Source organism: Pempheris klunzingeri, chromosome 7 (genome assembly GCF_042242105.1).
Source record: "Pempheris klunzingeri isolate RE-2024b chromosome 7, fPemKlu1.hap1, whole genome shotgun sequence".
NCBI classification, from domain to species: domain Eukaryota; kingdom Metazoa; phylum Chordata; class Actinopteri; order Acropomatiformes; family Pempheridae; genus Pempheris; species Pempheris klunzingeri.
In genome coordinates, this window is record NC_092018.1 from 8,025,458 (window position 1) to 8,050,809 (window position 25,352).

At 40.0% G+C, this 25,352-nt stretch overlaps 1 protein-coding gene across 1 annotated transcript; it reads right to left on the reverse strand.

The window, feature by feature from the left end:
• Positions 1–65: 65 nt before the first annotated feature.
• Positions 66–24,759, reverse strand: pgm5 (phosphoglucomutase 5). The gene is made up of 11 exons (XM_070833996.1): positions 24,153–24,759; positions 21,943–22,105; positions 21,652–21,798; positions 20,910–21,035; positions 20,589–20,779; positions 19,305–19,459; positions 12,671–12,786; positions 8,957–9,092; positions 8,106–8,289; positions 3,849–3,986; positions 66–1,528 (listed from the first exon to the last, which is right to left on the reverse strand). Exons 1-11 carry the CDS (start codon positions 24,408–24,410, stop codon positions 1,439–1,441), a joined length of 1,704 nt encoding a protein of 567 aa, XP_070690097.1. The 5' UTR covers positions 24,411–24,759; the 3' UTR covers positions 66–1,438.
• Positions 24,760–25,352: the final 593 nt, after the last annotated feature.

Here is a 25,352-nt window from a genome sequence, read left to right on the forward strand (position 1 = left end):
TAGTCACATGAACAATTTCAGCTAAAATGCACACGGCCCTCTTAGTGACAAATTCAAAGGTGACAAACTGGCGTTGATCCTCATCCAACCCTCAGAAATAACCTGGCATTATAAAACAGTTGGATGGGACAATAACCTGTTATGACTGACAAGTAATGTCTGGTTGACTAAGTGAACACATCCTTGCGGATATCCACTGGCATATCCTCAACTCGTAATGACGGCAATCAGCGTGTTTATGGGTTCCTGCTCTCCGTGTCTCATTCAGGCCGTATAAAGATCAACCCTCTTCATTTCTTATCTCAACACAACAGCTTCAACACATTTCACACTGTGGTTCAAAAGCAGGTGCTTTCCTAGACAAACAAAAGCCTCCTTCACCTCAAGGATGTTCAATCACCACATGATAAATAGTACCAGCACAACACGGTGCTATTAATTATGAAGAATTTGTTTAATCAAAATCCAAAAATGCCTGAGGGCAACACATCTCATGCTGATGTATTTTTATTTGTCCCCATTAGACCTGTCCAATTCAATTAAAAAAGGCAAGTGCTACACACAGAAAAGTTTATTTGGAATATTTAGAAAGAAATAATATATTCAAATCTGGTTATACCGCATTCCCAAAGGCCAAAACTAAGAAATCAAAGAAAAAGCCCAATTAACAAAAAAAACTATTTTAAAATATATATTTTCTTTCTCATCACCTGTGACTTCATTTGCTATATTGTTATCTTTTTGAATACTTTGCCCTTAGTAGTAAACATACCTCTGACAACTTCCTACTACTTCATTGAGTAAGCTACTGTATGTGTTAACATTCATGTTATATGAACCTTCAACTAATTCAATTCAATTCAGTTCACTGATATGAGTTGTGATGCAATGCCTGTTTTATTTTACACTTAGACAACAGTTTGATTACTTCTGCATGACATAGTTAAAATTGTGACATATATGAGAGGACAGGTACAAGAAATATGAAAAGTGAACACTGCACTGTTATACACAAAAAGCATGGTGAATTAAAAAATGGACAACTCTTTTAGGCTCCCTTAGTCAACACGTCTTCATAAAAGCAAGCCGCAAACATTAACAGCCAGTCTGCACATTCATAATAATGTTTGCTGTTTACTTGTTTATCCCTGGCAATAATTAAATAGCCTCCCTGGTTGAAATAGTGAACATGTAAAGCTTTTGATAGCTGACAGATGATAGTGGTCAATAAACAATCAGGTGGAGATGAACTCCAGCAGTAAGCGCCCTCAGTTTAGTCAAATGAAAAATGAGAATGGAGCTACAGAGAAGGGATTATTATTTTTTTTTTTTAAATGGCACATAAGCACAGGGTAGAGCATTTTGAAGGGATTTTTCTCTGTGTGAGCAGTTAGATGCATGTGTGTGCGTGCATGTGAGCGTGTGTTCTCCTGGTTGCTCATGTGATCACGTTGGGGCCACGTCGTCCTGTCCTCTCGTGGATGTTGGAGATCTTCAGGGCGATGGCAATGAGAGGACCCAGCACCACCTGCAACGAGGAAAACATCACAGAACATTTTCAGCGACGGTAGTTCAACAGTGACTGCTGTAGTTTTAAATCATGTGGGGAGGAAAGTTTGGAGTTTTTGAGTAATGTGACAAAATCAGGGAGTGTTTTTTTATCAACTTTAAGGTCCCCCCCCCCCATCAGGCTCCTCCATGTTTTAACTGTGACCACATACAGTTCAATACAGTAAATCTCTCTCAGGCTATAACAATTTTTTTTATTTAAACTCCACTATTAGACCCTGTAAATCTGTGGTGTCACTGGTGAGTTCAGCTCACTCATTTGTCTGGCATAGAAGGATGGTTAGTTTGGAAGAAGTTATAGCTGCACAGAGAGAAAATTTGGGACGCAATCAATGAAAATGACAATGTACTTGTGTTATTGTGTCTATTTTCATACTGCGTCTGTGCATTGTTTGTATTATTTCACATCTTTGTTTCTAGTTAAGTTACATTTGATTCAATTTAGATTATGTCATAGCAGAAATCATACCACTATAAACTCACATTTCAACACCTCCTAAAAAAAAGACATCTGTTTATATTTTAAGTATCCCTTGCACAGCTTAATAACTACATAACTATGAGACCACTGATCTTAGCATTGGGGCTTTGATACTGAATTACTGTGTTAAATAAGCACATCTTCGACTTAGTCTTTGTTTTGTTATGCAAGACAGCTCATGCAGTCGGGTCCAAAAGGCTGAGACCACATTAAACCAGTTCTTGCTGCTACATGTTGGAGAAGATTCATTCATAAAATGTTTCTGTTGGGAATACTGTGGTGCAATAAAGAAACTAGCTATGAGGAAATGTTAAGTTGCTTCATGACAGGTATATAACCTGCTTAAAAATTTTATGACATGATGGAGTTTTGTGTTGTTCAGCTGAAGGAGGTGTATATAAAAGTATGGGCAGTACTTTTAACCCAGCATAATAAGCATGTTGTCTAATCATGTTTGTCACGCCCGATGATTTATGTGCATCAGGTAAGGGTCAGAATGATTAGGAGTTTAATTTATGATCTAGTATTAATGATAGATTGTCCAAGGGTTTAGTGTGGGTCACACAGAGGAGGCGAGGAAATTATAATGACACAAATAACACAGGCTACTTACTGTGTAAAGATAGCAGCTAAAACCATTAAGGTATGTTTATGTATAACTCATCGATAGGTCAGTTTGGGTTACAATTTTGGTCTGTACCTGATGAATGAATCTACTTTTCCTGAAGTAAGAAATTGGGTATCCGGCCTTTGAATTTGTGATAACACTTTGATGTTCAGTCATTACACATGCCCATACCCAAATTGAGTGTAAATGATAATAATAATAATAATAATAATACATTTTATTTATAGACGCCTTTCAGGGCACTCAAGGACACCGTACAACACACAGTTAAAAACAAACAGTGAAAAAGCAAATGATAGTTTATACCAAGTGGTAATGCAAACTATGATACTCAAGTTAACATTTTTATGACTCTGCAAGCTGAAGAGATCATTCTTTTATGCGCAAAAGAGCAGGTCATTAATCAAAATCTATATCTAAAAGCACACACTCTTCGATGAAGTTGTATGGTTAGGTGGCCAAACCTAAATGAGGCTGTCTAGCCATCATGACTGCAGCTTTACAACCCCTGGGTATGGTTAAAGTACACTACTTATTCCAACAAGCAAAACAACAGAAGAACTACTGTTCCTAACCACTCCAAAGTCTACAGGTCAATTGACTTCAGTAGTGTCACATGAAGCTGCATTTCACACCATTATCGTGATCATGAAATGGCATTTCACTGTCGCAGCAGAGGCTGTTTTGCTGTTCCTGCAGCTGCAAAGATCATTGCATCTTTTTTCTTCTTGTTCTATCTTATACAAACCACAGACCTAAATGGAATCAAAACCACAAATCAAAATTACAGGTGGAGGTGAACTCAAAAGAAGCAATGATAAAAAGTGATAGCACGGATGTGAGAAGCAAAGTGCAACTTTATGCCAATTTACGACCACTGAACTAAAAGAGTTGAGAGGATTGGTTGTGTGAGGGAGGTTTCTTTCATGTATTTTTAAAGATTTATTAATAAGGATCTAACATGTTTCCTGTCACCTAACGGGTGGCATGCCCATTTTGCATCTATTATGTAGAGAATCTGGAAAGAGTACTGTCTCATTGTAAAACATGACTTGCTTTTGTCTGATATAAGTCCATAAAGATTTGATATTATTTGTTTTATGGTGCAACTACTGCATATCAAAAGGTTCATTCTGGATAATACTCTTGCACATCACACTCCCTGCGTACCTGTGTCTCTCTGTTGTGTCTCTCAGGGTCTCTCTCGAAGCTTTCGGCATAAATGCGGATGGTGGCACCCATCCCTCCACCGCTCCCGCTCATCCGAAACACCAGGCGGGACGCATCATTGAAGACGATCCTTAAACCCTGGAAACATTTTTTAAAAAAACAGTGTTTTCATATTAATGATTTGTTTTAATTTACTGATTTACTTTCACTTTGACAGATGCCCACCACAAACTACCAGAGACAAGAAAAAGCCCTAACATTTTAGAATCACTGCCAAAAAAAAGAACACTCAGTGCAAAAGTTTTTCATTTAATTCATTTGTAGGTACCTAGCAAAAGTTTGGCACGCCTGCTTGATAAATGATCAAAATGACTAATGGATTGGGATATATGGTGAAGATATGTCTGAATAAAATCATGCAAATTTGCAATACTGTGAATATAAAAAATTAGTATGGAGTCAGTAAAGTGAGACAACTTCAGACATAACGTCATTTCTTAAATGTGGAGTAACTGCAAACATCCACTAGATGTCACTATCATTGTGTGTTTTGTTAGCGCTGTGCTCAACTTGGATTTTGCAATGTACTCGATCATTAGTACTGTATATAAAGTTATGTGTGGTCATAAATACTCCAGTACTTTAGTGCTATACCAAAGAGGTTTCATGTATTACATCCATAAATGAATTTCAAGGATGACACTTCCTTAAGATTCTGACAAAAATTTCACAGCCATCCACAGGAAAATGTCACATTTTTCAAGGCTCTGCTCTTAACTCTTTGAACTCAACCTCAACATGTGCAAGAAAAACAGGATATTGTTGCATTGGGGTAACCAACTACAACTCCTGCTGGCTGACATAAGGAAGATAAGACTGACTAATGGATGTGTGATGAGTCTTATCTGTCCTAAATTCCACAGTTCCTCTTCCCTTATCCCATTAGAGCAAAAGACAAGCTCAAGGGAAAAGACAGCAATATGTTTTGAGAAAGAACAAGAGTCATGAATTAGAAAAATGTCCCTGTGGTTATAATAAAGCACACCGTAGACACTTTTTACAGGGTCATGCGATTACCTTGACTGACTCTGCTGTAATTGTCCAAAGTGGTGCTGTCAAAACATTCTTATTCATCACCTCAGGGCTTAAAAATGTCTTTATATTGACAGATGATGGGTAGTTTCTTTAAGTATAGCACAGAAGAGTTTCATGAACTATTGTAGTAAAAAGTCAAGTGGGTGCTGGGCCCAACTACATAGTAATCCATCTCAGACCAATAGCTGTTAACTTCTTAAAACTGTGACTCAGCTTCATCGTTTATAGACTGTGGAAATAAAATTAAAGTAAGCCTGGATCACTCGGCTTCCTCCTAATCTGACTTTGGCTTGGGAGTACAACATGCCAGACCCCGGGTGAGGAGAGACAGCGATAATAAGTGGTGTCCGTCCGCCTGTCTGTCTGTCTTTTTGTGAGTGTGTCAGCTCATCTCTAACAATAGAGTAGCAGTTATCAGGTGGCTGACTAATGCCTGTTAAAAACAATGTCCGCTGTAAAGTTCAGTGGCCCTGACTGGAACGCATACCAGACATAGTGTGTCTGTCTGTATCTAGAAAAACGCAGTAATAACTAGCATAACTAATGCTAACTACACCAAATAGAGTCAAAATAGAGTAACATTACATTAACATTAACATTAAAAACCTGAAATCTCTGCATTGTTTCATGGCATACTATATAGCTATGACACACAAAAGTATAATATCTGAGAAAACAGACTTACATTTGCAAATAAATACAAAAAGCTAAAAGTCTGCACTATAAATTAACTGAACTACTGTATTCTGGCTACTGCCAACCAAGCTAACACAAGCTAATGTTACATAGCTAGCCTTCACTACAATTTAGCTACAATTTTAATTTTATATTATCTGTAAATGAAAAATATCTTTTTTAATGAACAGACATCTTGATCGTTTACGTTATTTATGTGTTTATGTTATTACTATGTGATTTGATGTGGTGAAACTACCATGTTTTCATTTTACATACATTTTTTAAATTTTCTATTAATATATTGATGATGAGCTTAACACATTTTGTTGGAATATATGACATTTTCTGAAAGTTAACCAAAATAGAGTAACTGTATATGCAGCATGTATTTAGGTATTATGTAGGTAGTTACTGTGCCAATACTTTCTGTCTATCCATCCATCTATCCATCCATCCATCTGTCTGAGATATGAAGACAATGCAGAATGAATTCAGTAGTCGACTACAAAAGGCTGCCATGCCACTGCTGTGTAAATCCCCCATACTCTGTCGTGTGTGTGTGTGTGTGTGTGTGTGTGTGTGTGTGTGTGTGTGTGCCAACTTTTCCCCCTTCAAACACACTTGCAGTGGAGGCGCTGCAAGTGAGACGACAGCTGATATAATTCTGTCCTGGGAGGAATGTGTGCTGTAATAACACACACTGGGGCAACTGGGATGCTGAGGATTTGCCAGTGAGGTTAAATCACATTTTGGGGTGACTGACTAACTAGCTGTGGAGCTGCTGTTACCATGGTAACATGGTGGAGCATTCACAGCGGGACAGCGAGAACTTTATTGCCGTTAAGGTACATATGGGGACGTTGATGGACAAATTGTAGGCACTACCTTGCCGGTCAACACAAGTGTGAACGCAAGTAGTGCATGCCAGTGTACGCATGTGTTCACACCTATGCAGAGGGACAACTGGAATGACAGACAATACACACACCAAAATGCACAATGTGTGTGTGTATGTGGTATTAGGTGGGGCAGAGGCTAAGAATTGTCGACGTTAGGAATGAGTTTCCACACATTTCTGGGCATACCAGAGAGAGTCAGCTGGGTAAACCTCACAGAGATTGAGGGGGAGGGAGGGAGAGGACAAGGAAGGGTATACTGATCGAGGGAGTCATCAGTGTGTGTACGGATATGTGCTTTATGTAACATGTGTGCATTTGTTTATGGTTTGAAATGGAAGATAGACTGTCATGTCCAAACAAGGAACCTCTCTAATGACACAACACTGAAGCTTGGTGGGTGGTCTATCTCACAAGAGGCTGATGAATGAGTGCATGTGTATGAAAGAGAGCACAGAGAAGATGTTAGTGTGAGTGTGTTTGCATGTTTAAGACGTCTTCAGGCGGACCTGACCTCATGAAAACCCAAAGACCTGACTTGAACCACGCTTTCAGATACACTTCATTGTCTGGTTGCCTATAACTTAAATTGCTACAGGTCTCGGGTCTGTGAAAAAAATCAAAAGGCCCCGAAAAACAATCTGATAACATGAGAATTGCTCATTTGAATATAGTTTAATCATGTTAAAGACAGTTCCTGTTTCGTTGTATGTTGGAAAGGAAAAATTAATTATGTCAATGTGTGTTTGGGTCAAGGTTTGTCAGGTTTGGAGCTGGACACTTACTGCCTCATTGTGGTGAGCCAAGTTGGCGTGAGCTCATTACTGCCCCCTGAGGCCGCATGAGGCAAACACTCACTGATACTTGAGGATTGATGTGAACTGCAGTTTTTGTGGGTGTTTTTTTTACCTCATTGACCACAAGGGACAACAACAATGAGTCCATTCCACACTTGAAAACAACCTTTGAATACACGTCTGGCTAACTGCCCCACCTCCTTTAAAGAAAAGCCAGTGCTTTTCCATGGGACCCTCAAGGCCTGTCACCCACTAAATTGGAGACAGGGGCTAGGTTTGGAGCAAGGTAAGGTAATAAAATATTACAATACAATACAGTATTTTTTGGAGAGATACACGTCTGCATTGAGTGGGAATTCATTTGCTTTTAGGCATTCATACTCATGTAGTAGCACAGTGTGTAATGGTAACCATCACATACCGGCCACATACCGGCCACCACATACTGTTGTGTACCAAGATGGACATCATGCAACACATATTTAACTTTTTCTTTTTCATAAAAATGAACTTGATCTAAAAAAAACCTGAAGATTTATCTTAAGTTTTAAGTTAGCTTGCTTAGATATTAGTAAGCCAACTAGAAAGAAAAATAACTAAATTCCCTATCTCAGTAAATACAAGCAGCTGTAATATAACTGTAAGTCTATCTATATGTCACAGTAACATGACCAGGTTTCATTTCTTCTCAAGTGTTAAAATGAGTGTTATGGAAGCAAAGCTTCTTTCTCACTCCTTTAATTTCATTACATACCCTCCTACACTTGTTCCCTCTCTTAGCCCACACTGACCTGGTTTCGAACCACCGACCCATCCACGGGGTCGATGTACTCAAAGTTGTCGGCCCTCTCCACGCTGTATATGTGGTCTCCTACTGCAAACTTCTGGCTGGTGAATGCTTTATCTGAGATTACTGCCTCCAGATCCCTCATCAGGTAAAAGGCTGCACGAGGGTCCAGTCCTTCATAGTCAAACCTGACAAAGACCACAAAAACACATAAATGATCAGTTAGAAACACACACACTGGCCATACACACACACGTAGACACACACCACACATACATACAAAGGCAGTGAAACTGTGACTGATGTTAGAAAGCAGTAAGGGAAAAAGCTTTCAGGGTAAACTAAGAGCGACCTTATGGTATTATGATGGTACTTAAAATATCAGCCCCACTGCAAGAGACAAGGTCTGTCGGGGTGACTGGATGATCTTCCTTAAAATGATGACAAATGTTTGTGTTCAACAGACTTTTTTGGGGTCTGGTACTTGGCCTGTTTTTATGTCCTTTCCATCTCTGTGTTGTGGGAAATCTGCATCAGTCTGTGGGAACATGAAAAGCTGCAGCAACTGTCAGTGGGAACATTGACTGCAGTAACTATCTCTGCCTTTCACAGGGGAGAAGTTAAAATAAGAACAAGTGACAACCAGTGAGGATGACTGGAGGAGAAATGGAGAAAGGTGAAGGCCTGGGAGACATATTTGGCTTTGGTAGGGATACAAGGGATTGAGACTTATGGGAAAAGGCAAGTCGTGAAGTAAATGTTGGGGCTTGTAGATTAATATGCATTCAAGATATAACTATTCAAACAAGGAAAGTGGCTCCATAATTTAAACAAGAGATTGTTTACCCCTTTTACCTGCAGAAGTAGTTGCGTCCAAACTTGGCCCAGTGTTCTCTGACAATCATCTCCACACCCTGTTTCTTAGCCACCACGATGGACAACCACATCAACACCGACCACAAACCATCCTTCTCACGAATGTGGTCTGAACCTGGACGAGAAACAAAACACCTAAAATACGACAATTCTTGATAAACTAATTAAAGGAAAGATTTTTAGTTGATGATCAAACTGTTAGCTTAGCTTAGCACAGCGACTGGAAACAAGGGGAAGCAACTAGCCTGTCTGGTTAAGTCATTGCTCCTAGCCATGAAATAGTCCAGTATATAACCTTCGATAAAACAAACAAGATATAATACAGTGCTGGTCTTATATTTAGACAGAGCCAGGCTAGCCTTTCCCCCATTTCCAGTCTTTAAGCTAAGCTAGACTAACGTCTCCTGGCTCTATACTTAACGCATATGTCAGTGGTATTGGTCGTATCGTCCAACTCTCAGCAAGATAGCAAATGAGCATATTTCCCAAAGAAAGAACGATAAACTGCGGTGGTAAAGTACCTTCAAGACCCTGGTGGGAAATACTTTCATTGGTAGTTTTTCTAATTGTAAAAATAATAATTGTAAAGTCCTTCGAGAACAAGCTTGGATTTTTAACATTTTTGTTCACACAATGATGCATTCATCCCTAACTCAGAACAAGAACATGTAAAAAGATGGTTTAGTGTAGCTTGGCATTCAACTCTGTGTAACAGAAGGTCAGGGAGAGTGCTTGGGCTTGGAGATGCACCAAACATCCCACACAAAGTAATGGCTCCTGCTCCCCACCCGAAAACACACACATACACACAGAGGAGTAGTTCACACCCTCGATAAGTCTCCTTCACTGGGGAGCTATCAGTCTGTTCTCGAAAACAGCTGCACAGTCAAGGTATCTGTTAGGGGGACACTGACATTTTAATAAGATTAAATATGTTAGTAATGTTTCCCTGGTAGAGCTTGGAGCAGAAAATTGACTCAACTGTTCGATATCACTTGAAGTTACATGTAAATTTATTTTATGAGAAAAACATGAAGGTATCATTATGCCTATTTTCTATCACAATTCTTTGATTCTTTATATCTACCAAATACTGAAAACAAGGCATGTACTTCCTAACTCTGTGTCCGGATCTAGTCTTAAACAGCTATTAGGATTAGTTTAATCCCTGATTTACTGTCTGTCTTTCTGTCTTCCTTTGTCTCGCTCTCTGACATGGAAAAAGACAGAGGGGTCACCTAGTAGAACGTATAAATGTAATTATTACACCACCAAAGCACAGATGTTTTTCCATCTACGCTGTAAAATATTACAGCATCTTAACTCTGCCACTCTAACCTGTTATCACTGTTAAAAGTCACAACAAGACTTATTTGACAGTGTAATGATAGAACAAGGAAGTCCTGAAGTAAATGCTATAGACATCCCAGTGTGTTTGGGCAGACTGACTTCAGTTTTTTTGACTGATTGTGAGGAAGAAATATTATACACACAATGATAAGCAACAAATACCTCTAACATTATTTCATTTTTATATTTTGCTAGCTACTGTTTTTTTTTCAGATTCCACTAAACTGTATGTTGTGTGAAATGACTTGAATTCTGAAGCTGACATTGTCCATTTGCAAACCAGCAGAATATAAACAAAGCAAAAGTAAAAAACCTGCATGGCTTAGTTTGAAAGAACTGGCAAAACTAACACTTGCAATAGTTCATGCTGAGTGTGTCTGAGTTAGTGTATGAGAGTTAGTAAAGAGCAGGAGTGGTGTACAGCTCTGATGATTTACTACTCAGGGCTCTCTTTGAGCTTTTAGCCTTACATGGGTAGACAACGAGTAAGCTCCCATAGTCCTCTGTGCTTGCTGCGTCTCTGCTCCTTTCATTTCTCTTCTCCTTGTCAATACTTCTCATATTTGGGCTCTCCCAATCCCTCTCTCCTACAAAGTTCTCTTCTCTCCTGTTCATGTCTGCTAACAAGGAACGAGTCAAATAGAGGAGGAAAGCCAAAGACGACTTGAAAAGAGATAAGCGCTGATAAAACTGAAATTAAAATGAATAAGGGCAGTAAAAAGCTGAAGAGAAAAAAGGAGAGATGTGCAGTAGAAAAGCCAGACACAGAGGAAGCGTAAGAGCCAGAGTGTGTTTGTGTGTGTTTTATTTGTGCATGCACAGAGTTTATATTCTCTGACCGTGTATGTGTGCCTGCCTTTGCATTCATAGAAAACATTGCCACTGGAGGCCTGTCTGCATGTTGCAGTGATTCAGGGAGCCCCTGTCTCCTTTTATAGCAGAAGAATGGGGATTATTTACACATGCAGTCAGGGTCACAGCCCTCACATCTATTACACGTCTCTGACTGGAGCTACAGGCAGTCAGGATGCACTGCTTAAAACTGTAGACCTGGAACAGGCTGGTGAGTGTGAGGAAGACAAGGAAATAGGGCAATTGTCAGAAAAAAAAATTACCTTTAAAGGAAAGTTGTGATTTCATAGACACATGGATGTTATTTTTGTAGTTCTAGTCATCTTTCCTATCAGTAATAATACCATTGTACACTGTATGTTCATTGCAAAGTTCTGTGAAAGGGGCAAAATTGCTGAAAAGAAGTCAAATGGGGCAAGAAACATGAGCATCAAACCCCACAGTCAGTCAAATTTATTTTGAGAATAAAACAAAAACACTGAATTGTTAGAATTATTATGCTTTATTAGTGATTAGTTGTGCATGCATATGGTTTTCTCTGTGCAATGAGGGACTGTTACATACATTTTAGTTGTGCTTTCAGTTTTATCTCCAAATAAAATGATTTAGAATATTGGGCTAATCTGTAAACTCAAAGATGTGCACAGACAGACATTAGCACTGTGTAAAAAAACACAATCCCTCATTCATTTGAATGACAATGCGCTGCCACAGCAGGCACACCAACACAAAAGGCTCAGGCAAAAAGTTGAGTGTGACTCAACTTCTGCTTCAATGTCATTATGCAATGCACTGTGGTAATCAAACTGTGGAAGCCCACATTCCTTAAGGATAAAATTATTTCCACCTAAATAACTTTCCAAAGTTGTAAACTTCTGTCTTTAATCAAAGTGCTGTGCAACATTTTGACACTGGCTCAGCTTTCAATTCCATGGATCTACTCTTCAAACCCGGCTTTATGGATTGAATTTCATTGTCTCACAGTACCTTAAATGAACCCAACAATACAGCCATCTGATTGCAGATCATCTGATTGCTTTAGTTTCTTTCCCCATTGGACTTTTGTCACCACATTCCCAGATCTCAGAAGTTAGTTTGGTGAGTACAGTGTTACCATATCCAATATTAATGATGGCCAAAATTAAGAAAATAAGACCCAAGTTGAGATAAACTGCTATATGACTGACCACACTCACTGTGTGAGTGTTTCAGCAAATCCCTGGTGCATATTCACAGTCAGCAGCAGCTGGCCAGTGCAGTCTTCTAGCGGTGGCCTTGTTTGCAGGCACCTCCACAACAGTTGCTGCTGAGGGGAGGGGATTTCTCAGTAACACACCCACTCACATTTTCCAAGCCGGTTCAGGGATTTGAATCACTGACCTTCTCTTCACACACTAATAGGCTGCTCCTGACTTCTCTGTATACATCCTAATTCTGTACTGATGACATTCTGCATTCACAAATGTGTTAGTGGAGTATTATACATTGTACCTGTCCCAAAGCTCTCCTCCCCGCAGAGGGAACAACGCCCAGAATCCATCAGGTTCCCAAAGTACCTCCAGCCTGTGGGAGTCTCATACAGCGCCAGTTTCATGGCTTTGGCTACCCTACAAACATATAGAGAGAAAGGGAGGAATAAAATTAAAGCTAGTACTTTATGCTCTCAAACACACAATGTGTATTTCTCTCTCAAATCTAATGTCAGTCTTTCCCTGCTCTGATACTGAGATGAGCAATCATTTGACCTTTAAAATAAAGCAAGTCAAATGCTGTATGAGAAGCTAAATCTACCAGCAGCTCATCCAATAGCTTAATAAGGCAAAGGCAGCAAGAACAAAATGAGTTAACCTTTTAGCTGATGTTTGCTTTGAACCTGAGCCATGTACTCAGATAGGGAGAGGAGGAGAGGGAGAATCTATTTGTGTGTATCTATGTGAATGTAGGTGTACGTTAGTGTCCCAGGAGCAAGGGTGGGATAAAAGTGCTTAAAGAGTACATTATGTGGAAGGAGAAGAATTGCAAAGAGACAGACTAGAGGGGAGTTCAGTACCTTGCCCTCAAAAGCTGTTCATGGGGTTTTCTGTCAATATATAAATAATATATCATATATTTATGGCCTGTAACTTTTTTTGCTTCACTCTCAACACTCTCATAGCATAGTTTCCAACAGCAGCAGCCAGCTGCTTTCACCAAACCAAACTCTGATAAACCCTTCTTACGCTACCTGTCAGGCACCAAACAACAGAGAGACAAAGCTAGCAACAAGCTGGTGAACATGGTTGAGCATTTAGCATCTATACAGAGCATGATATTTCCCACAGGAGTTGGTGGAGACCAAAACAAAGCTAAAGGAATATGGGAGTTGCATTAATAATAATAACAATAACAATAACAATAACAACTATTATTTTAATATTATTATTATATATATAATAGATATGTGTTCTTCTTCTTATTATTATTATTAATATTATAGTAATGATAATTATAACAATAACAATAATATATCCAATCTCTGACAATTTCTTTGACATTCTTTGACACCCTGAGGGATACTTAGTTTGCAACAAAGATGAGTCAGTATGCTTCCCATTCCCCACAGATCACTCCTCAACCACATCATCCAACTCCTCAGTAACCTCTGCAAAATGTAAGCACAATTCCAAAGACACAAATAATAATGACAGGGCAAAATATTCTGTGCAACAAAAGATTTGTTGCTCCCAAAAAAACAAACATGCAGAACTGTTAATACCAAATGCTTGTTGGACGATATGGGAACAACAAAGGTGTATGCGAGTGGGTTTCAGGGTCTTTATTTGGTGGACACATCAGCACAATCATCAAGAACACAAATAAACATCAGAATGCCCAGTGCACAGTTGTTTACATGAGGATGGGATAAATTACCAAATAAGAGTAACCAGCTTTATTCCCCCCCGGGGAAGTGAGAGCTGGAACAGAAAGCCTGGCATTCCTAAAAGAAAACAGAAACTCTGGCCTTCTGACAAGCTTTTGACGTTTTAAACGGCACGTCCACGGCCAACATAAGCACTGAGACTGACCCTACCCTTGTTCAGTTTTCAAACAAAGTTGCAAAAATATAAGAACACAACAGTATGAGAATTGTGAGAATCATGTTTTCTCAAGTTTGATGATTGCACCAGCTGAGCTTTAACTGAACAACAGCATAAACACTGTGGTGGAAAAAACCCCACACATACCCATACATAGCCTTCATGTACAGATGCAGACAAGCATCATTAACAAACAAGTTCCCCATGGCCTTATCCACACTTAAGAGAAGATGTTTCTCAAACAAGTCAGAAATAAAACATTTTCTGGTTTTAGATCCACTTGTGCAAGCTTCTTGTCAAGCCATGGAAGCAAATATATACAATCTTTATCAAACACGCATATGTAAACCAGCACAGTACATTGTTTCAGGCCAGCAAGGCTCAGTGGATACTGCGTCTCTTTCCATAGGCTTTGCCAAAAAAAGAAAACTTATGGCACACAAGTATGACTGGAGCCACAAGGAACAAACTTGGAGGGTTTCTATTTAGGGCTGTAATCCCCCCCATGTGTGTGTTTGGCCTCTCAACTGTAAGGCTCCACAGTCAATGGATGTCCATTTTCTCACACTACGTACAGGCAGCACTTGCGTAAGGATGCGTGTGTGGTCACATGCCTTTGTCATACACAATTCAGGTTCAAGGCACATAATCCAACACAGTATTGATTTTTTTAAATCCAGATATATTTTGGTTTAAGCTTAAATTTAAGCATTGAATGAATATGCAATGTGGAGTGCGCTATCAGAATAATTATCAATAATAAAAATAAATTAATAAGAAATGTTAGCGATAGAGTTAGAAAATAATTTGTTTGTGTGCGCTGTCACAAAAAACATTAACCTGACTTAAAATTATGTACAAATCAATTAATTGATTTAAATTAAGACGTATTATTAATTTAGAACTATTCCAGCAGTGCACTCCAATCTTCATTCAATATGTGACAATTTTGACAATTTAGTTGTTTAATATTTAACATATCGAGAAATAATTGTGATTAGATTAAGTTGGGAAAGTTCCTAAAACATGTTTTACAGATCAGATTTTAGATCACACTATATTCACACTATATTTCTAAAATGTGGAGTTAAATACCTTGAAACACATCTGATGCATTTCTGCTTAGGGTGGGGCAGCACGGCAGCGAGAGACGAGGCCACTATGAAAAAAGACTTATGAATGATTTCCCCCATAAGGTGAATGGCATGCAGAGATTTCATAACCAGGCTCAGCTTTGTCTACCTTCCATCATCCTCACTCTCTGGGCTCAAAGCTCAGGATTATAAACTTACACATGAACTGACACACACACACACTTGCACTGTATAACTTCACAGACCATGAACAGACACATGCGTACACTAATGAACCAGCATCTCCTTTGTTTTCTCACTGTCTCTATCTTAAATGTATATACTGTATCTCTCACATGCATCAGTAAATATTAACGAATACACCTGAGGAGTAAATTATTAGAAGTTTTTGGCCTTGGCTTGATATTTTACCAAACGTAGCATTCAGTGCTCCCTCTCTGAGGGAGAGCTCAGCCTGGACTTAAAGGCTTTACACTGACATTCAAACAAAAAGCGCAGAATGCTGCAGCTTGAAGTGTGAGTTCTTCTTGACCTGAACCAGGAACTGTCACTAGACAACACGGAAATTTTACAGTTGCCATAGTGGCCGACACTGAAAATATGCCAGCTTTAAAATAAAGAACTCAAATTAGAGATTATTACTGAAAATAGTCATAGCTGTTACTGATATTGGTTTGTGGAAGCAATATCAAAATTCCTAAAATTCTGTTTCAGGCTTTTCCAAAGCTGTGTCAGAAATATACTTGCCATCTAAAAATATTATATCAGGGGGAAAGTGTGCTAGTTGGGTCGATGTTTAACTTGGCTATCCACTGTATATTGCTTCCCATGAAAATATTGGTTTTTATTACAGCATTTGAGCCTGGTGACAGCATAGTTCACAGTTTTTCTTTGTACATTTTGGAGCTTTTTTTGCCAGTTTTTTCAGCCAGCACTACAAATGAACAAACTCTTTACATGTGAACACAAGTCCAGTCCTACCAAAAGCAGTGTGGTATGGTCTTGTTGGGATCAGGCATATTAAGTTCAAACAGAGCAGATGCCTAAAATCCATCCAATACAAATGTAAATTTCTATTTAAAATTATTTAAGATACATGTAAATGAGCCCATGTGGAACACATTTGTACTGTGGGGGTATATTAGCCAAAAGAAGTTGGGAAACACTGCTTTATAACAGCACAATGACTCCTTGATGCCACATCAGTGCAAAACCAACCCTCTTTTTTCAGTGGCAACCTCCTGCATCTGTGCCAATCTACTGTTTTTACCGTTTCTTGGTTTCTTTTTCACCTCCTCACCCTAGCAAAACATTATAAAAAACATGATAGAAACAACAATACTCAAGGGGCATGTAGGACAAAAATGAATCCATAAAGAGCACACCCTGTGGTAGTAGCACTTTATGTCTTACAGGGGCATAAGCATTAGCAGCTGTGACAGACAATTCAGTCTTCTGATTGTCTTGGTCATCATAGCAACCAGCACAACAGCCATTAAAACAATATAAAACTGTTAAGTTGCAGAACAACATTAAACGTTCGACCCCTCTACTCTGCAGTGCTAATCAACAATTCAGCTGAACTTCATCCTGGTAACATGTGAGCCAGTGGCTCAGCCTTCTCGTCTCCATACATCCTCCCATCCCTGGAACGGTTAAAGGAGAGGCAGATGTTTCCTTGAACAAAATTTTCCTCCCACTTTCTCTTCCTTTGACCCCTCCCTCCCTGCATCAGCTCTCACTTACAGCATGTGCACAGAGAGACGCACGCAACTGAGTAAGACAGAAACACCCAGTTTGCCCCAGAAAGACAGATTTAACACCTGTAGCTCCAGCCTCATGTCCATCTGAATCCAAATCCTGAACAAGAAATCATGCTCTTATCTGAACACAAACACCAGTACATTCTCTTTCGCTCTATCATTTCATCCTTTATTCCCTCTGGACACACACAACGACGTACAGTATATACACCATCACATTTATCAAGACCTTTATAACTCAGTTTGCTTGGTTATGCATAAACACACAGCAGGGAGGGTCGCTCAGTCTAAACACTCAGCACGCAGACACACACACAGGACACTTGCTCTCCTAAAAAGGCCTACACTTGGGCCGACTTCAGGGTCCAACACTGCACTACTAAGTACTTCAACACTTCCTGGAGTTTGTCAAAGATATGCAGATATGTACATTACAGGTCCAGAGACAGCAGTGCTACCTTAGGAACTGAAGTGGCAGTTATGAAGCAAAGAGTTGAACAAAGTGACCCTGTCCTGCAACAATGTCAGTAATTATCAGTAAGTGCTCATAGAAGAGGTAGGTGTGCCTTGCATAAGATCATATACCCTCGAGTTTGCTGGTGACATTGGGTTTAAACAGAAAAAATTAAAATCTTATGTAATGCAATTTATTTCTGACAAAGCCGCTCAGAAAGCCCAGAGCATGATATGATCTATGGTTTAGGTATTATCTGTAATATACATCATACTGTAAGGGAATTGTACTTCTCAGCAGATTGCACAACCAAGTTAAAGTTTCCAGGAAATTAAATTTATGCTACAAACACAGAATTTCACAGGATTTGCCAAAAAGGAAAATAGACAAAGAAAGACGAAGGAGATATTTCAGTAATAATTATGAAAGGACCATTTAATGTGTGTGTGTGTGTGTGTGTGTGTGTGTGTGTGTGTGTGCTGTATGAGAGGTCCATGGCTCAGGGTTGTAGTGAGACATGTGACATTTTTATTTCAGTCTCTGTGTGTGTGTGTGTGTGTGTGTGATGAGGAGAAGCTGATATAGGAGCCAGTGTGACCAAAACATTGAAGCAGTTCTTTCAGTGTGATCATTACAGTTCAACATCATATGACATAGCCTCAGGCAGAGAACGGCGCAACACCACACAACATTGCCCAAGTGAGTGTGTATGTGTATCTGTGGGTGTGCATGCTTAAGTGTGTAGGAGTCGCTACACACTCTACTTAGATGACCAATAACTCTGATGTAACATCCAACCTCGCATATCTAAGCATCACTTTTCCCTTCTAACTGAAACCCAGAGAGATCAGGAGATCAGGACTTGCAGTGAGGTCACTTCCTTAATGTCTGCCAATGCTGACACATACTAATGCACACACACAAACACACTCACTCATTCACACAAAGACAAAGGGAGGCTCTCATAAAGACACTTTCTATATATGTTAATCTATGAATACTGTTCATATGCAAGTATTCTGGTATATCCTGCATCAAAAAGCCAGAATGTGGAAGTCATGGTGCTGCATAGTCATATTCTGTTTATACATTTGCAATAAATACTGTGAGGGGGTCAAAAAGGAGGCTTGTTCAGACACTTACTTGTTCAGACACTTGTACTTTTATTTGGTTAAAGAAATGTTAAGAAATTAATTTTATGTTCAAATTCAACAACTCGTGGACTATGGATTTTATGAACTTGTTGAAGACAATAATATACATATACATAGTCTGAACTAACTATAGTTGATCTTTTCTAGTTCCCTTGGTCTAATAAATGACACATTTCCTTTGAGAAGCATTCTGCTGAAGCCTCAGTGAGGTGCAGTGCTGGGATCCCTCCTATTAGAACAATGTTAATGGGGATGACTTTAGCTGTGATCACATCCTCTCACTCAGCACCCTCTGCGCCGCTCTAGTCTTACATAACGGACAATATTTATAGGCGGCGAGTAAATGTGTGTGTGGGGGTTGTGTGTATGTGATCTCACAGTCTTATTCATAGTGGGTGAGTCTTCATCTGAGAGTGTCATACCTCTCCAGAGATTGGGCTGCTGCAGGAGTTTGTGGAGAGAGGCTGAGGTAGAGTGACATGAGAAGGCCAAACCCCTTAGATCTACTGAGTGTGTGTGTGTGCATGTGTGTGAGTGTGTGTGTGTGTGTGTGTGTGTAAAAGTGTGTTAGGGTGTGCTGTACCTGTCGAGGGCGGTGCTAGTGGCCATACTCCTGGCAAAGCCCTTGACCCCCAGCTGTCTGAAGTAGGGGATGGTGGAGAGGTTGGCAGCCATGATGGCCACTGAGTCTGACGGGTTCACAAAGAAGCCGTTTTCTCCGAGGATCATGTACCGGTCCTGACAACAGCACAACATATATCATTGTGTGTCGCTCATGTAACTACTTGTTAGTTTTTGAGTGTAATAATGCGAAGAGAAAACTGCAATCAGACTAAACCTGACTGATTTAGCATTATCGGTATCGGTATATCAAGGGATATAGCTTGCACTATAATACACTGTATTAACTGAATACATTTTGACTGTGGATCTATTCAGCTAACAGTTGCACAGCATATTGTGTTGTCATCAAATTCAGTAAAGTTGGATATGAACTGTGACAATACACTATATGCTGTAACAATATACGGTAAGCTACAATAAGTAAACGACTAAGGACTTTTTTTTTTGCCAACAATCACAATTACTGTTTAAAGTTTGGAAGTTATTGGTTACGGTATTATGTAACAGCAACCCAGATTAGAGGCGCTGGGGTTAACGACTGTGAAGATACCGATCCTGGTGGAAGAAACAGAGCAGATATGACATAATTCTCCTGATGTTTAGCTAATTTACTCAGCAAAGTGTGTATGTGTGCGTGCGCGTGTGTGTGTGTGTGTGTATATACAGTAGAAATGACTATTGGATGACATTGTGGAATAAGTGAGCAGCTTGTTGGATCATCATAGTTACAGTATTATTCAGCGCCCATTGCTTTTCTTCCAGTTATCACAAATAAAAGCAAATAAAAAGAAATATGGCTCTCTGTGGTATCTATGGATGGATTCTAAATTATATGGATTTAGTCTTTATCGGTAAAAAAACGTAAAAGCATCTATTTCTAATCTTTCTATCATAAATAAAGCATTGCTATGTTGATGTTTGAAAACAACTTAAACCAACAAATATTATCAGCCTCTTCCTGCGTCCATAGAGAAAGAAAACATTCAGAATCTCTGAAAATGCAAACATTCATAGATTTGAACAGTTTAACTGCTGGACACTGAAAAATACATTTTCACTGGAAGCTTCGCAATTCCATATCACACTTGTCACTTATCACTTGTTTCACAGTTGTTTATTGGACCAAAAGCTGTTTGTGATGTCACAAAATCATAGTGTGCATCCATGAGTTAAACTACAAGCATGTCATTCTGCAGTGAGAGTTAAACAGCTGAAATTAAGCAACAATTAGCAAAACACGTACCCCATCTGCATCAAATGCAGCGCCAAAGCCAAAGTCACCTCCTTTCATGGCATCTACCAGAGAGGTGGCGTAAGTCAGGTTGGGCTCTGGAGGTCGGCCACCAAAGTCCTCCAGAGGGACACAGTTGACAGCAGAATTAGCAGGAGCTCCCAACTCATCACACAGGATCCTACGTACGTAGGGGCCCATCACTGAAACACAACATGAAAAGGGGCAAGTAGAGGAGAGGAGAACAGAAGAGAGGAAAGACCTAAACAGCTAAATCTTCAATGACATTAACAACAACCTAAGGGCTATAAGGCAGATGATGAATTGTCTCACCTCCGTTCATGGCATCTATATGTATCTTGAGCTGATCTGGTCCTGTGAGAAGACTTTTAATGGCATTGAAGTCAAAGATGTTTCGCAGCAGTTGTAGATACACATCAACTGAGTCTACGATCTCCACTAGAAACACAGAGGAGACACAATCAGTATCGGATGGCAATGTGATTTGTTTGTTTGTTTGTTTGTTTGTTTGTATGCATTTGTGCATTTTATAACGGAGGCTTGTACAAATGCCAGTGTGCCTAGATAATGAATCAGTGCTGAGTTTTTATATACGAATAATGAGCAGCTAAATGTACTTATGGACAAAAACTATGGACAGCTATATATATCATCTGTAATATTAGGAATTTCTACTTTGGAAACCTTTGTGAATCGTTCGTAAGTTGGAACTAATGGTTTTAGAATAGTTAATAGATATAGATTTATAAATTATTTTCAATCCAGTAACAAGGAAAATCCCTTTAGGTCTTTAGTTCATCGAGTGAACTGTTGGAAACACAAAAGTTTTTCTTATTAATGCTTATAACAAATCTGTAGTGTGTGAGTATAAATTAAGATTTTCTAAAGTCAATCGTGATGATTGATGATAAACCATTTACAAAGACTTTATTAGAAAGTGATACAGAAAAATCGTAACATTTAAAATTTTTGTTTGCTCTTTATTTTAATATGCACTTATTATTGACAGAGTGAGTGAGTGAGTGAGTGAGAGTGAAGCGAGTGAGTAATATACCTCTGAAAGGTTTGAACTTATTCTCAAGGTCAAATTCTTGTCTTCCCAGCCTGGACAGGTCAATGCGGAGGTCAGGACAGATTGCATACTCCTCAAGTGTCCGGCTCACCTGGTGGATCCTCTCCATCACTGTGTCCGTAGACGGACCTACCACACCAACAAAGTCGTACATTAATTCATATAAACTTACCACAAACACTAGTTTGAATTTTTTTCAGGTACAAAAAACATCCTCAATAGGAAGAAGCAAGTGGAAGAATCAGAAAACAAGCGCTCCTTCTCAGTCCTCACCGCCATTGGCCACATTGAACTTGATTCCAAAGTCTCCACCCGGGCCTCCGGCGTTGTGACTCGCTGTGAGGATGATCCCACCAATGGCCTTGATCTTCCTGATGATGCAGGAAACAGCAGGGGTGGACAGCAGGCCATTGTGGCCAATTACCAGACGCCCAATCTGCACAGCACAGATGTTAATGAGGAGTAATGTCAGTTGCACGTCAATCCAGGATGCTGCCTACTGTAATAGGGCTTCCTAGAATAATCTTATAAGATCTTATAAGGTTTAGGGGTCTGCTCTGTCTTGTGGTTGCTCTGGATGTTTCCCAAATAATGTGTGACTATGAAATCAGACCGAAGAGGTGACTATCTATATAAAAGGGTGTTTCTTGAGCTGGTTGTGACACAAAATGTGCTACCCTGACCTGAAAAAGTTCTAAAGTCCAGCAGTCTGTCCCACTGTAGGCTCATCAGTCTGCAGGTGACTTATTGACAGACCACTATAAAAAGTAAATGCTCTGCCCCAAGAGGGTGCCTTAATAACAGAGCTGCACTCTCTATTTATAATTCGTATGCTACTTTTAAAGTGGTAATACCACCAGCATCCCATAATTCCCCTGCATATCAGCTATTCTAAATAAAAGTGTCCTCACAGGAGAGGAATTCATTCTCCTGACGTCAGTGTATCCTCCTAACATCCGGCATGTTGCATGTGTGTATAAAAAAAAGACAAGAAAAGTGAGTGAAAACCTTAAGAAAGCACTCATCACAATACATTCAGCCTGCATAGTCGTCTATGTATTAACCTAAGTACATGCATAGAGCTATCTGTTATTTCCCACCATGTTTAGATTTTATTCAGTAGCTAGTATAAGGAGGATAGTCCATTCACTGGGTGGGTTATGTCCGAGTGTTGCCACTATCCTGACTTTTGGTTCAGTGCCACATGACAGGGGATCCCCAAAGCAAACAGTTTGGCCTGGGAGAGGTGGAACAACGAGAGAAGGGGGAACATACGTAGGCAGGAAAACAGAGCAGGATGGATGGAAGTGCTGATAAGGCCGACATCAAGAGACATTTGGCTCGGCCAGCAGAAAAACGGACTGGGCTCAAAAACAAATTATATTCCCTTCAGATTTTCCTTTGGAACCCGTCCAAACCAATCACAAAGATCTCAGAGCGAGCGTTTGAAATGAGCTGTGGGGATTTTCCTCCTCTCCTTTCTCTCACTCCGTCTTCCTATTTTCATCTATCTGCTGCTGACAGTCCAGACACTTTTTGGACAGATGACAAGTTTGCATGTGTTTAATACTGCAGATTATTACTTAAACCTGAATCCACCTAACTGTCGTGCTTCAGTCTGTGTGAGGAGTAAGTGCATGAGCTAAAGTGACGTGTCAGCCAGGATTGTAATACTAAACAAGTACGAACCAACTGTGAACTTGTAATGCAGTTATAAAACTCTGATTTAATATTTTGCCAGGAAAAACAAAAGCCACATAACTATCTGAACAAGTGGTAAAACAATCTCTGCTCACGGTAAATTAGTCAGCATGATAAATTCTAGGATAGTTCACTTAATCACTGTTCTTAGGCTACAGGGCTGCAGTCTATGCAAGAGGTTTTATTTTGCTTGTGACCCCTTAATGCAAACTTAAGGTCTGCTTGTGAGCCCTCATCACTGAGAGCATGTTTATGAGTTGTGAGCAGTTAATTTGAAGAGGGAGTTTTCACTTCTCAGTGAAATGCTTTTTAAGACCTGAAGATGCCTAAAACTATATATATTCCAAAAAGGGTAAAGACTAGGGGGGAAAAGTCCAAAAAATGAATATGCATTTGTGTAGCAGACTCGTAGTTTTTATTTCCTACACTGGTAATCATTTTGTGTCCTTTTAGATTCATCTTGCCACCCCTGCTGGGGGTCCCAGCCCCCAGGTTGGGCTACAGCATCTTGAATCCAAAATGTGATTATTTTAGTGGGTAAAACGTTCATAATCATTTCTGACAATTTTATTAAATAGTTGGATTTACCTTCCTTAAAACTGCTCCATTTTTTAGTTTCTATGAATATTTATTTTTTACAAATCCTATTGAAAGTGCATCCCAGCATGGGTTTATCTTGTGTAGATGAGAGATTACATGAATTTACAAAGATATAGTGGAAAAAATTAGTGACATGTCTCTCTCTGTATGTCAAGCCTGGTGGTGGACCCCTCCCTTCTTACCCCGTTGGCAGCTGCCATCTGCACTATCACCTCGGTGGCAGCTCGGCTGAAGTATCTGCCGTCGCTGCCCACCACCATGGTGCAGCCCTGCCGGTCCCGCAGGTCTATGGAGGACAGCACGCTCTGGATGTAGTTCTGCAGGTAGTTCCTCCTCCCCTCGAACACCGCTGTCTTCCTCCGCAGCCCGTTGGTACCGGGCCGCTGGTCGTCGAAGGGGGCGGTTTGGACCGTCACCACCGGGATGGGGCTCGTCTCCATCCTCCTCGTCGGGACCCAACGGGAGGACGCCGATCAGACAACCTGAAGTGGGTTTTGGAAGTTTGCTTCTTGTGGTATCCGTCCACAGAGTAAAAGCGAATTAACAGCCCGGAGCTGGACCCTGTCAGCCTGATTGAAGTGAAGTTGTTCTCCCAGGCCGAGGAGGAGAGCAGTGACAGCAGCCCCCCCACTGGGATGAATCGGTTAAAGCTGATGAACAGAAACACCCAGCCAAAAAATATCCTCACCTCGGCAACTTGTGTTATAGTCTAGAGAGCTGCATCCCTCAGTACTGATCTTAACATTCAGCAAAACTCTCCTCTGCTGTTAGACAACTCCCTCTTTCCCTAATAAGCCTGAACAACTGACTACAAGAGGAAAAAAAAAAAAGCAGGGAGGGCCAGAATCTTCAAGGCCCACAATCAGCTGAGCCTCAGGCCAAAAATAGACCTTTGACTGATGGCAGAGGGGGATTGTGTCGGGACCGACTTGCAACCGGACACTGCCTGTGTCTGTGCTGTCCGAGGCATAAGCCGTGACTGTACTCACTTATTATAGGGGTTCATACGTGGGAAGTGACAGTAAGAAAAACTTCCATAAAAGTTTGTCTTTTTGAACCTCACTTGTTACACGATTTTCAGTCCCATGTGCTCCATCTCCTGCAGCTTCTCTGTTTATGTGTTTGAATTCGCTTTTAAACAAAAAGATGAATCAAATCTGGTACGTTGCACTTCTTATTTTGCACTACGGGAGCAGGGAAGGCCGTCACAAGAAGTCTGCATTGTGTCCGCGCCAATATTTTGGTAAACAGTGCGACCCTGAGGCAGGAAGGAAGAACTGAACTGTTCTTAGACATTTAAAAGGCCGGTTATGTGTCAGCCTACAACAAATAACTGAACAGATTTTTTTTTATTTAATGCTCTTAGATCAGCTAGATTTTTT